At 41.3% G+C, this 14,727-nt stretch overlaps 1 protein-coding gene across 1 annotated transcript in view; it reads right to left on the reverse strand.

Annotated features, from left to right (window-relative positions):
- Nucleotides 1-7,434: 7,434 nt before the first annotated feature.
- The window catches only part of LOC124774878 (fibronectin type 3 and ankyrin repeat domains protein 1-like), a 48,628-nt gene continuing 41,335 nt past the window's right edge, over nucleotides 7,435-14,727 (reverse strand). Inside the window, exon 4 of the mRNA XM_047249527.1 lies at nucleotides 7,435-8,834. Coding sequence (XP_047105483.1) covers nucleotides 8,771-8,834 — 64 coding nt within the window. The 3' untranslated portion in view covers nucleotides 7,435-8,770. The remainder of the gene's footprint in view (nucleotides 8,835-14,727) is intronic.

Genomic DNA, 14,727 nt, shown 5'->3' on the forward strand with positions numbered 1-14,727 from the left:
TCAGAGCATACTTTCTGTTGTGGGTGGGGGTATAGACTGATGAAAATCTTGCTGCTGCTGAAGAAGACTAATAAGGGTCCTGGTACGATGGATGCACGGATTCTAGGGCAGCACACACCCAATGACAGTGATGCAGAATAGTGAAAAGTGAAAATATTACTTGACATCGGTAACGCAGTTACAGCAATTTTAGAATGCGGGTTTAACCTCTCTGTCTCGTGTTGACAACAGTTCCATGAAGGCAAATTAAATAATGTTTTCTGAACTAAAGTTGGAAGAAAACTGATCTTCTGTCTTTATGTACTATTTGAAGAACAGTTCCAAACCAATAGTACTCTGTTTAAATCTCTAGGCATGCAGTCTCTGTCCATGCATGATAATTCTATTCACTATTCTCTTTCTGGTGAGGACTAACCACTATCTACCTATCGGCCACTGTTTATATCTCACTCGACGACTTGAAGACGTGACGAACACTCTGCAGGAACTCCCTAGCAAGACTTGGACTGACTTACAACTTGCAACTGACAATGTATGCGTGTACACAGTTGCTTAAGCACGCGTCTCTCTGCCTGGTGATGCTGCTGCTCCAGACGGTGTGATTATCGCAGGCAGTGTGAATGGTTTGAATGCAACATTGTTTCTGCTGTGGACAGACGTTCATGGTACTCCTGGTACCAACTGTCGCTAACTCTTTTTGTGTAGTATCTCAGTACACCACACTTTCTTCTTTTAGGTAAAGCTATACATCTATTGCCTGTGAAGAAACTGAATGGAGAAAACTTGAGCAATGTATTAAGGACATTAGTAGTAGATATAGAAGCTATTGGCTTTCAATTTTTTTTTTATTTGTTGCAGGTAATAATGCTATCAACAGATGATCTGTCACACGTTTTGCAAAGTCACAACACTATCCCGTGCGTGTGCGTGTGTGTGTGTGTGTGTGTGTGTGTGTGTGTGTGTGTTTAGCAGTCCTTTTGCTGTGCCTGTCTGCGACTCACCATCACCACTGTATGGTGAGAGGCAATCTATCCTTTTCATAATATTGTCATTATTCCAACCTGGATCTTACAGCACATTATGGATTTCAGATGGATATTATTTTTCAAACGTGAATGAGAATTTCAATTTTTAATTTTGCAAAAAGTGCATCTTCAAAATGTTTTCAAAACATTACACACAACACTTCACATAATTGTTAACTAAATCCCCAAGTATGGGTTCACATCTTTATAAAATTTCAAAAATACATATTTCACTAAAGAATGATACTTTTGTAAAATTAAGTGGAAATATACATAAGTTACCAATAATGAATTTGCACTTTTTCATAAATTTATTTTTAGTCTATTTAAAATGTAACTCATGACTGTAACGGGTGATTATTTTATTAGAACTATTAAAAACATGTTTTTTTAAATACAATTGTACTCTGATAGCTACAATTATAAAAAGTTTTTAGTGTATGTAATTAGTGCAAGTCAAACAATGGAAAATCCTGGATGGAATGTAACAATATTATGAGGAGGAAAGTTGTTACTCACCATGTAGTGGAGCTGCTGGGTCGCAGATAGGCATAACGAAAAGACTCTCACAATTATAGCCAACAACACACACACACACACACACACACACACACACACAGTTGCCTGAGACTGCAGTCGTGTGTGTGTGTGTGTGTGTGTGTGTGTGTGTTGATGAAGGCCTTAACGGTCGAAAGCTGTAACTGTGAGAGTCTTTTTGTTGTGCCTAAGTGTGACTCAGCATCTCTGTTATATGGTGAGTAGCAACTTTCCTTCTCATAATACTATTGGGATAGTAAGCCTAATTCTTTACTCCAGCTATTCTTGATAGAAAATGCTAAGCTCAGTATGCTGACCAATGGAGAATTGGCCTCTTATAAACGTTGTGCTGTTCATCTGAACAAGACAGTGCCAGAGCAAAAGTACCACAGGCGGCGCTGAGGATGAAGATATTGACTTTGCCTTGGCCAATTGCCAGCCGAGTAAAATCCGCCAATGACTGGATGACAATGGACAGAAGCCTACTCAGAAGATAGAAGAGCAGCTCTCGCCCACTTGGTTATAGATCAACATCTAGGACTGAATTAGACAGGAAACATCATTTAGTGAACTCTTAGAAGTGAACATACAGTTGTTGTAAATTGCTTTTGCTATGTACTGTGGAGTTTAGCTACGATTATTTGCAATTAGCCATTGAGGGCTTTTTTTGTGTTATATTACAAGCAGTGTTGTAGACTTCATTATTTGACAAGCAACAAACATAACTAAACCCTTTAACTAATTTGTGTGACTTTGTTACTAATTTGTTACAATGGTGTACAAACTTTGTTCTCCTGACCCTGCAGCATAGCTGTGTAATAGTAACAGGGAGAAATTGTCTTGGTGGTGTACTGCACCGGAAGCTATTTCACAAACTCTGCCTCCACAGCAGTAGTGACGAGGCCTTTACAAAATTGATGACGAGTGTTTACAAAACATTGTCTGTCAAAAGTGCTGAGCAACCCAGCATCAATTCACTGCATGATGGAAAACTGTAATTCTTGTCCAGGAAGCAATCGAATAAAAAATACACTACAAAATGCATTTGATGATATTATTGTTGAAAATATTACTTTTTGACAGTGGATTCCAGAAGACACATGTAACTTAGAAACAATGCAGAAGACTTTGTTGGAGTTTATTGAATTATTTTCTGAAAAATTGACTACACCAATACTTCATGATTTTCTAGATAGCCAGCAAAGATCTTTTGTAAATGAAGTCAACGAAAACTTGAATGAGGGGGAATATGTTGTTATATGTGACTTCTCTGTGAATTACACTTGCATTATCCTAGATTAGGCTCAGAGTTATCATTGGTCAAGTGATCATGGAACAGTGCGCTCCTCTGTAGTGTATTAAAAAGGAGAGGAAAAAAACAATAGCATTTGAGCTATGTCATACTTTCTAACTGGCTAAAACAGAACACCATAGCAGTCAAATGTTTTTAAAAAAAAGTTAATTCAGTTCTTAAAACATGAATTTGTTACTGACATACAGAAGGCACACTTCTTTGTGGATAACTGTGCAGCCCAGTACAAGAATAAATAGAATTTTCTAAACTTATGTTTCCAAAACGATCTTGGCATGGAAACAGAATGGCATTTTTTTGCCTCTGCTCATGGAAAAGGGACTTGCAATCGTGTCGGTGGCACTGTTGAGAGATTAGCAACACAAGCAAGTCTGCAGTGACTGTTTGATAACCAAATTCTTAACTCCACAACAACCTTTTGCTTGGGCAGTTAAAAATATTCCATCTGTACACTTTGAATTTTCAACACAAGAAGAGTACATTGAAACTGAAAGATTTCTGAAAGAGCACTTTAGTCAGTCTGTTAACATCAAAGGGACGCAGAAGTTACATGCCTTTATAATGACAGCATCAAAAATACTGGTAAAGGCTTTTTGTGATACAATGGAATCTACTGATGCAGCTAGTCACAAAATCTGCAAAAAATGGCTTTGAGAGATATTCATGGATACATTACTGCCATATCTACAACAAGAAATTGTGACCATCTTATCTTTTATTAAAAGACAAAAGTCTTGTTGCAGTTAATATTACCTTCCTTCATCAAACTGACAACCACTGTCTTACGCATATCCTACAAAACCTGATATTCTATGGGTATCTGTAAATGTTCTTTGTAAAGCAAACCCAGTAACACCAACAGGTAGAATATATCAGATTCCTGGGAATGATGTTGTAAAAGCAAATAAAGCGTTTAAAAATAAGTGAAAGCTTACAATACATACTGCTTACACCAGATTTCGCAAGTGAGGTATCGGATGTATATTTCCATTTAAATCAATGTATTCTACAAAAGAGTCTTTTTTTTTTTTAGTGAACTATTTTTGAAACTTTATAAAGGTGTGAACCTATGACAGTTCCATTTTCATACTTGAGAATCAGTCAACAATAATATGAAGTGCTGTACTTTTTCAAAAAAATTTGGAGATGCACTTTCTGAAAAATTTAAAATTTCATTTAAATTTGAAAAACAATTTTCATGTCAAACCCATATTGCGTTGTATATCATAATGAAGCTCGTGAAAAGTACTGCAAAATGATGCTTGTCCCATCACTTTTAGATTAACTAAGATAGTTGCTAGACTAGTTCGAAATTATGGCAATGTGGCATTTTTCTGGCAATTTTTGACATCTTCAAGTAGCCATATGTGAGAAAGTATTTTAATAAAATTGGGTATTTTTTAAATCTGTATGCAGGTTACTTCTGTGTTAAGTTCAATCTAAATGTGACATGGGGAATAAAATCATGTGTTAACTAGACACTGAATGGCTCATCACAGAGTTGTTATCAAGCCTTGTATTCTCAAAGGTGTCAATAATGCTCCATAATTACTATTTACCTTAACTCCCCAATACACATCAATGTTCTCCCACTATGCCTTATATTGGTTCGCCCAGTTATCCTAGGTGGATTTCCTGCTATTACGTCCCTTGTACTCAAGTGACCTGGAGCAGTATAATGAAGCTGTCATGCTAACGACCATCTCGCATCTGCGGAACTCCAGCACCTTCCTATGCTGCGTTCAGACAGTGAATCAAATGCAAAAAACCATACAATACTGTTGTGGCACTGATATACGTTGCACTTTATCACTGTTCTACCACAGTTTTCATCTGCCTTCTTAGAAAACAGAATCAGAAGATGTGCAGTGCACAAATAGGAAAGCTCTACACACATCCAAAGCAGTATGCAGAAATCAAACCACATATCTAAAAACTGTAAACCCTTGGAGAACTCCTGAATTCCTGATTCATATATCAACACCATTTACAACAAACTACACCTACAATCAGCTACTATCTGGACTGACTTATACTTCCCTGGGATCCACAGCCTTCCATTCTCAACCTCACACTGTTCCGGCGTTGCCTGGTGAAATCCCTTTGTCTAGGTATACCCAACACACCAAACTATAAGATTTAGTGCAAGGGGCCATATGATCCTATTGATTGCGCTGTGTACATGGAAGAAGTTTCACTGGATCACCTCTTGTGTAGGGTCCTGTGGTCAGCACGAAAGAGCTACAGATCATGTTTGAACACACTTTATTTAACTAAATCGCCTTCTTGATACACACTAATTTCCAAACTCAAGAACAACAGGAAACACAATAATTCTTGTGGTGGCAAAAGCCAGATAAAAGTTACAAGACAATGAAAAGAAATAACAACAACCAAAATGCTACACTACACAGTTCCAAAGCGGCATTATGCCTAACAAGATACAAATTTCTACAGAAGACTACGGCGAGTGACTACCAGGCTAGAGCCGGTATAGGTATTGGCCGGAGCTGTCCCAATTGTAGGTACACTCTGCCGGTCTGACTCTGCTGGCATGCTTATAACACTGATTCTGCAGAGTGCTACACTTAGTCACATTAGTTCCAATTGGTGGATCTTTGACACATGGCTTTTCATGAAGTAGTGCTGTGTTTATGGAGAAGGTCTGTTGATGTTCACATTCACTGGCGATGTTTTGATATGAGCTCTTGAAGGAAGGTCGGCAGCCTACCTTGCTTGTCTGTTGTGCGGACCCTCGTAACTGATAAGGGGCCGTTGCGACATTTCTCCCCCTGGAAAAATAATGCACAGCACCACAAACGTCCACAGGAGTGGGGGTGTGCTGGTCGACGTCCATAGGTTTGTGGACGTGGCGCCAGAGCAGGGGCAGCTGGCAGTGGAGGCAGAGGCTGAGGCAGAAGCGGAAGTTCCATCACAGGGCGGCCATCGACAGGCACTGGCATCTCCCAGCTCCCCAGGGGTGTCATGGTCCACCAGATGGGGGCAGAGCTGGTTGAGGTGCCGGAACCATTGGCCCACCAGAGAGATGCCATCGCCAAGCTGCAGAGTTTGGTGACGACGGCAGGTGCCAAGTGCACCTGTGGATGAAAGAAGATCTGCGCCCAGACCTCCTGCCCACTCTGGAAGGAAAGTGCTGGAGTGTGGGCTGGAGGGAGAGGAGTCTTGGGGACAAGAACAGATAAGGGAGAGCAGAATGGTCGACCGTGGAGTATCTCTGGTGGACTTTTACTGGCATGCGGGGTGGAGCAGTATGTGGCCAAAAAAAGTAGCACAGCCTCCTCCAGCGGGCGATGGCACAGCAGCTTATCCAGCTGGGTCCTGAATGTCCAAACAAAATGTTCTGCCTGGCGGTCTGACACAGGGTGAGATGGGGCGGTGTGGATGAGGGAAATCCCATTTGCAGCACTGAATTGCTTAAACTTGGTTGAAGTAAACTGTGGACCGTTATCCATAACAATCATTTTGGGTTGGTTGGTTTAAAGGCGGGAGAAGAGACCAAACTACGAGGTCATCAGTCCCTTGTTCCTAATAAAATAATGTCACAAGTGTGAAAATAAAATGGACGAAACACATAACACAAAACGGAAAGAGAGGAAAAGCCACAAGGACGAAGGGAAGGCAATGAACGCTAAAAGGAACAAAAGAGGACAAGAAAACAACAGAGAGACACTAGAAACAGAAGAGAGTAAAACATGAAAGCAGATTACAATTGCTGGCCAACCACGAGAATAAAAAGGGAAAGCCAGCCACTCTGTAACACATTAAAACTTCCACCCTGAAAGCACTAGGGTGGAGGACACAGAGGACAAATGACATGCGCTAAAACCTACATAGAAGTATAAAACCCACTCTCATGGATAAAACGTAAAACTAAAGCTGCTGTGGAGGAATTGTTGCCCAACACCAAAGGCAGGGTGCTGGGAAAGTTAAAAGTCTGCTGCAGAGCGGCTAAAAGTGGGCAGTCAAGCAAGAGGCGGATGACTGTCATTTGGGAGCCACAGCGACACTGAGGTGGGTCCTCGGGACGGAGTAGGTAACCATGGGTTAGCCATGTATGGCCAATGCGGAGCTGGTAGAGGACAACTGATTCGCTGCAAAAGGCCTGCATGGAAGACTCCCGCACATTCACAGTCTCCTTAATGGCATGCAGTTTGTTGTGCGTACTGTTATGCCATTCCATCTCCCAAAGCCAGAAAACCCTGCGGTGTAAGACAGAACGCAGATCAGCTTCAAAGATGCCTATCTCTAGAAGTAGTTTCCACATCGCCTGTTTGGCCAGCCTGTCGGCAAGTTCGTTGCCAGGGATTCCGACATGTCCTGGGGTCCACACAAACACCATGGAATGGACACTACCAGAGGGCGGCGAGTGTAGCACTGGTTGATAGCTTGTAGGCTGCTCAAGGAGTCAGGAGAAATGACTCGCGGATGTACTCAAGAGCATGAGATTTGGCTGCCAGCTCTGCAGTGAAAACACTGCAGCCAACTGGCAAGGAGTGCTGCTCAGTAAGTCCTCCATGAACATATGTGAAGCCTACGTGACCATCAGCCATTGAGCCGTCAGTGTGAACCACTTCAGAGCCCCAGAACATGTCAAGAATTGAGAGGAAGTGACAGCGGAGAGCAGTGGGGTAACGGAGTCCTTAGGGCCATGCAAAAGGTCCAGATGAAATTGCGGCTGAGGCGTACGCCATGGAGGCATATATGAACGGTCCACAAGTAGAGGTGGTAAAGGGAAGGACTCCAGTTCGGAGAGAAAGGACCACACGCGAACCGCAACTGTTAGCCCCCATCTGGGTTGCAATGCGACCAGAAACTATGCCAGAAATAATAAGAAACAGGAATGAGGACAAACTTGAGGAACAAATGCTACAAGAACCACATGCATTCATAAAACACACACGCTGCTACTCACTTGAGAAAGTGTCATCATAGATTGATGCCTTATGATGTTGCTCACCGGTTTCCAGCACAATTTCTGATGCCAGAATGCCTGGGTTGCTGACCACTACGTAGTCATCCAATGACAGCAGGAAGGCCACCTGACCATCAGGATGTTGAACGCAGGTGATCTTGGAGAGGGAGAGAGAGAGAGAGAGAGAGAGAGAGAGAGAGAGTAAAGGTGGGTCTGTGGAGTCAGCAAGACCAGAGAATGCTCTCAGACCATAAACAGCTTTCTTGACTACACATTCTATACATCGGAGTCTGTGAGTGTCTGCAGTCGGGAACCACTATGGTGGTAGACTGCAATGTCGGCCACGTTGGCAGCAGAATGCGATGTCGGCAGTGGTGATGGCAGCTGGTCGGAGCAGACTTGCTGAGTGGGTAGTGTCATCTCAGCTGGTGTGGACTAGCAGCCAGTACGTGTACTGACAGTGGTGACCCAGACCTGGTGTGACCTGTGACCTCCTGAGACAATGGAGGGCTAGGGCCCCACTGGTGTGGAGCACCTCCACAGGAACGAATGTCGTTCCATAACTGAGAGCACGAGGCTGGCAGGAAGTAGCATACCTGTGGCACATCTTGTAGATGGTGCACTTGGAGGAGGCAACTGGCACCGAGGCCCCATCAGTGCTCTGGCTGAAGTCCGAACTGAAGCGGAGGCATAGCGCGATGGTGTTGGTGATCACATCAGAAGCCTGTACTGATGTCAGCACAGGACAGGCCTCAATCCAGCTGATGAGAAGCTCATCCACAGTGCAAGTAATCTCAGCTGGGCTGGAGGCCCAGATACACTCGGCCGGGCGATGTTATTGTGATAGGAAAATTCCACTCGACGTCATGTCCATGTTGCTGCAGGTGTTGCACGTGGATTCGGCTTGTCTGGCGCAGGGCAGCTTGAGGAACACAGGATGCTGAGGTAGAAGTACTCCAGTGCCTACCACTGGATTTTCTTCTCCAGAAGTTCACTTGTGGGCACATTCAAGCCAATACCGCAACATCTGGAATAGAATTGCAGTAGCATGGAATGAAGTAGCTGTAACTATCACCCACATTCAAACCGACACTATGCCCTTGCCAGGCTAGAGACAACATCACTGTCAGAGATGTCAACTCTGTGTACTAAATTTTGCACCCTATCAGAGATGTCAACTCTGTGTACTAAATTTTGCACCCTATACAACACGAGTCTCCTACAAGTTGAATCATGTATGCTTCCTACTCTACTGCAAATGCGAAATAACTAAACCATATTTATTCCTGGTGTTGTTGAAGACTGCATTGCCACTGATTCTGTACGAACATTTACCTGTGCTGCTGACGGACGGCACGTAACATGAGAGAAGCTCAAAGGCAAGCTGAGCTTGTGTCAACTGGTATAAGAAATGTTCAAAAATATGACTGAAGAAATAGAAAATTCATATACAACTCCGTAATAGGAGATAAACATAGCATACATTTGTTAGAGCTAGCCATTAAGCAGTGATAAACTGTTGACGTGTTCCAACGTGACCTGAAAAGTGGTTTCTTCGTGTAGCATTTGCAAGATGATGGTGGCTTGTTTCATTAGTAACACTGGACATGTCATGAGCATTACTTTACAGATTCAAAGGATATTTAATACAAATGGTACAAAACACTTAGTTTGAGACAAGTCATTGATGAAATCTGGATAAACAACAAAAAACGTCACACTGGTCTTCATCGTGACAATGCCAGCTGTCACACAGCACATCAAGAACTTAAGTATTTGATGCAGAAAAACATTGATTTCGTTCTATTTGCCAATATTCATCTGATTTATCACCTAATGAAAAAGAAAACACATGTGGACAGCAGTCGTTATCACATCACATAGTTGTTAAATCTTTCCAAAAGGATATTTCTCAGGTATGAACATCAAAGTAGGAAAAATGTTTCCAGGATTGATTCAAACAAATTGAAAAGTGTATACATTTTAAAGGCAAATAATTTGAGAAACAAAAATAATTTATTTTGTCAAAGTTTGTAAGATGGTTCTCTTCATGTGCGTTCCTTCACACTCTCCTTACAGGGAGCACCCTGCTTACAAGAAGACATCATGAACCACTCTGCCCCCTCTGATTTTCTTCAGAAGTGTAGGATCTGAAGGTCAGTGCCCTTACATCAATTTGCTAAAACAGTACAGCACAACTCTCAAAGAAACTCAGATAAAAATTGCCTTTGGTAATTAGAAGATTTACAACCACGGTTACGTTCAAAAATGTTTCGAGTTTATTTACGTAACTGCCAATAGCTGAGTGGATAGCACAAAAGCCCTGTAATTTTAAGGTCATCAGTTCAAACTTTATCAATGGCAGCTTTTTAAAAAATTCTATTCGTATTTCATATTTACTAACAGATGGAAATTTTAACTAACAAAGTTTAATCTTTTTTAGTGTATCTGTCTTATGACAGGTTTCACCTGGAACTCCTCCATTGTGTCCTGTTCTGAGCATCTTCTTTCGTCCATTTGTTGGTTCCTTCTCTTCTAATGTCATCCATCATTCCAATTCTCTTCCTACCTCTTCCTCTCATTCCTTCCACTTTTCCCTCAGTAATTATACGTGCAAACAATTCCTATATAGTATATGTCCCAGCCAAGGTTTTTTCTTATCTCTGATCACTTCTAATAATCTTCTTTCTTCCCCTATTTTCTTCACTACTTCTTCACTCTTAGGTCTGTCAGTCCACTTCACCCTAAGCATTCTTTTTATTTATTCGTTTATTTATTTACACGTCAAGTTCCATAGGACCAAATTGAGCAGCAAATCTCCAAGGTCATGGAACGTGTCAGTACATCAAATTACAACATCAAAGTAATAACAGATAAAAATAAACGTTTATGAACCCGCTTCTTCTCCATAGCCACATTGCATAACTTTCTGAATATCTTTCTCGTTTTTGTGATTTATTTTAGTTTACTGATGCTCAACGATAAGATTATCAGTGCCTTGACACATATTAAAAGAAATGAATGTGTATAAAATTCCTAAAATTGTTGTACACAGTGAGAATGAAATCTACAAAATGACACTCGTAAATTCACTCCCACCCCACTCGCATTGACCCACACAATCAACCAACCTATCAGACACTGAGACAACAAAGAATGGCTGAATGGTGCTACACCAGGATTTAAACACAAGCAAAATGACAGAGGAGCTAAAACAACAGCACAGGGAAATGTGACCAGCTGCCGCTTACAAATAACATGGCTGAGCCAACAACCCTGTTAAAAAATTAGGACCATCTGCCTAAAATCTTAGGAAACATGTTGGGCAATTCATAAAACTTTAAAACTCTAAACACAATCTTTTGCAAGTCACTTAAAACAGAGGGCATGTCTGCCAGAAAATCTGTCGCTGCCCTCCAATCTGTAAAACACAGTCTAATAAAATGACTGATCTATACACTACAAGCACCATACATTGGAGTGTCCTCTCGCTGGAGCAAGAAGCCATTCATTGCAGGGCTGTGGCCCATATGAAGATGAGTAAGGAGGACCTCATCCTGTCTATGTGGCTGGAAGGAGGTACGCCACGACCACGTTGTGGGTTTTACTAGATGCAGGTTATTGTCTGTCACTTCCAGCCACTCATTCTCCCACTGACGTATGATTCTGTACAACAACAGTGACATGATAGCATGCTGGAGGGATGGAACACTGAACTAACTGAGAATCATGACATGCCTCCTTGGCTGCTACATCTACCCTTCCGTTCCCCATAATACTCATGTGCCCTGGCATACAGAAATGCCTCCTTCCTCAGCCATTGTAGTTGGAGGAAGGCATCCTGGATATTCTGGAATGTTTCATATGCTGGGTACTAGCACTGTAAAGTGTGAAGGGCACTTGGAGAATCATGTCAGACAAGGAATTTAGTACTCTAAGTGCATCTCATCTGCTCCATCATCCGCAAGATCACATATATTTCCGCATCAAAGACACGAACAGGGAAAACAACAGAGCAACTAATGGAGTCCCATGTTTTGAACCATATGTAAAGACAGCTGTAGAGATGTGATTGGTTAAAATGCCATTAAATGACGTATTAAAAACATATGCAGGAGTGCAATCTCTCATGTACTGCACTAAATCTAGAATTACTATGGGCCTCTGCTGTAGCCAGAGTGGCAGGTGGTTAAAACCCTGGATTTGGGGTTGTACTCACTCCACACCAAATTACTCCAGCACACACCACACATGGATCCCGAACAGCCTTGCTACTCATGGACAATTCGAAAAAATGTGTTCCCATAGGCAGATGAGCAACCCTTTGGTATGCACGTGAATATGGAACTGCAAGGAACTTATACATCCCTGATGCACCATGAGAAGCTGCTACCAGAGGGAGAGTGGCAGTTCCCCAGCCTCAGCACAGAGACTGGGTATGGGGCTAGTCCTATAAGCATGCACAGCAAGCTGAATTCCTCATGGTGAATAAGTCATATGATCTTCAGATAAGGTGATCTTTCCGATATGTACACTGTGCGCCCACAGCCTAGTCACAAATCCACAAAAGCCCTATAAAACTGGAGCAGATGCACCCTGTCCACTCCAGACTTATGGCTAAGGCACTTTATGATACTCAGTGCCTTTTGGGTTTTTGCTTTTGTGTGTCTCAGATGTGGCAATCACGACAATTTGGAGTAAAAAATGAGGCCCCAAAACCCCACTGAGTCTTCAAAACAGAGAATGGTATCCCTCATAATAAGACGAGAACAAATTAAAACCACAGGGGTGAACGCGCGTGTACGTACATGTACGCGTTCACGCGCGCGCAAACACACACACACACACACACACACACACACACACACACACACACACACACACACACACACTAATCTGCAGAAAAGAAAGAACCCTTCTTTGCAGCCCCCTCCTCTAATCTTTGCACACTAAGTTTCCACTGACGAGTTGCTGTTGCAATACTGGAGGAGGAACAGAAAACCGCAAAATCACCCACAAATAAGGGGCATTGTACAGGACTCCTTACTGTACAAGTGATATTGTTTATGGCTATGACAAAAAGGGTAACACTTAAAAACACTGCCCTGAAGGACACCATTCCCTTGTTCAAAACAATCTGACAGCATATCACTGACTCGGGACCAAAAAAATGGCAAAAGTAAAGATTGTACGAAGATGGGGAGGTGGCCATGAAAGCCCCACAGACATAGTTGCTCTAGAATACTGTGTCTCCAAGAAGTTTCGCACACATTAATGATGTCAAAGAACATATAGAGACTGTGGTGCTTTCGTACGAAAACCTGCTGAACAGCTGCCTCCAGCAGGGTCAGGTTGTTGGCAGTGAGCCAAAATCTCTGGAATCCACACTGAGAACAGCTAAGGAATTGCCTGGTCTCCAACAACCACACTAGATGACAGTTAACCACTTCCTCCACAGTGTCTCTGACACAGCCCATTAATGCGATACTCCCTAACTAGTGGGACATGTGCAATCCTTTACTTATTTGAGGAGAGGGATCAAAATTGCATTACATGCCTACATGGAACACGGCACATGATGCATGGCCTATGAATAAGCTAGTACTGTAAGACATCCAAATATGGGCTTCTAAATGAGATCATATTTCTCATAACTGTAGCTACTACTTCCACTTCATATGAAGTTGTTAACTGTCCCCTTCTGCTTCCTTAGCATCTTTACGTTCCAATAGCTATAATACATCATATTGTTAATAATAAATGTGCTGATATGGTGTAAGCCAACCATGATTTTCTAGCTTTTTTTAATTTTTATTTTTACTGAGATTAGGCCATGTGAGGACCACATTCCAATATTTGTTCTTCAGACTATTCTGAACCAGTCTTCTTAGCTACCCTGCCTTGGAATTTTCAGTTCTTTTTCCCAAAAGGCTTCTCTGTTGTTTATATTTTCGATTTTTATATTGTTTGTTTCTTTCTAAATACTTTTTTACTTTGTTGACCCAGCTTGTTGTGGACTCTTACCACACAAATATTTGAAAATTAATAAGATTAATCTACTGTCCTGCATTCAAAACAATGTTCAAAAATTATGAATCTTCTTTTTCTCATTACATTTGAAATATTTTCTATATTTTGGTATATCTCAGCATTACTTTGTAAAATCCAACCTTCTGCTGTGTTTTGGTGGTCTTAAAATTTTTCTTATAATTCAGCTTTCTAGTACTTCTAATTTATCTAAATTATAGTTTAATGCCAGACATTTGCTTGCATACTATGTTGTAATGCCTTATTTTTGCATTTCTGATTAGACACTTTTTATTGTAGAAGTCTTTTGGTGATACCAAATGCTCTCCCCATTTTAAGCAACCATTCCTCAATTGCAGATTTTTCCAATGCATTTTCTTGGATTATCTCCCCTAGATATTTGAATTTTCTTACCTTCTCTCTTTGGCCAATACCTGGTTTCAGAAATTTTGGAGCAAATTTTGTTTTTTCTGCAGAAATTCTTAACCAGTCTGCTGGCTATTTCTTCTGGGAGATTTATTTGTGTTATAGCAGGTGGCACATTTTCAGAAAGTATAGCAAAATCATCTGCAAATGCAAGACACTTGGTTTCAAACTCTTCGCTTTCCTCTTCCTAAACTTATAGGTGAGATGTTGAGTTCAATAAATTTTTCGTTCCAAATTCTTACTATTTTCTCTAAAACACTAGTAAAAAGAATTGGGGATAGGCCGTTGCCTTGTCGTATACCTGTTTTTATTTTGAAAGGCTGTGAAATTTCTCCCATAAATTTTACTTTACAGACTATACCTGTAAGTATTTCACAGATTAGATTTGACAAATTCTCGAATTATTTTATCTATAGTTTCTCTGTCAACACAATCAAAAGCCTTTTTGATAACCACAGACATAACTA

Source organism: Schistocerca piceifrons, chromosome 2, assembly GCF_021461385.2.
Source record: "Schistocerca piceifrons isolate TAMUIC-IGC-003096 chromosome 2, iqSchPice1.1, whole genome shotgun sequence".
NCBI lineage: Eukaryota > Metazoa > Arthropoda > Insecta > Orthoptera > Acrididae > Schistocerca > Schistocerca piceifrons.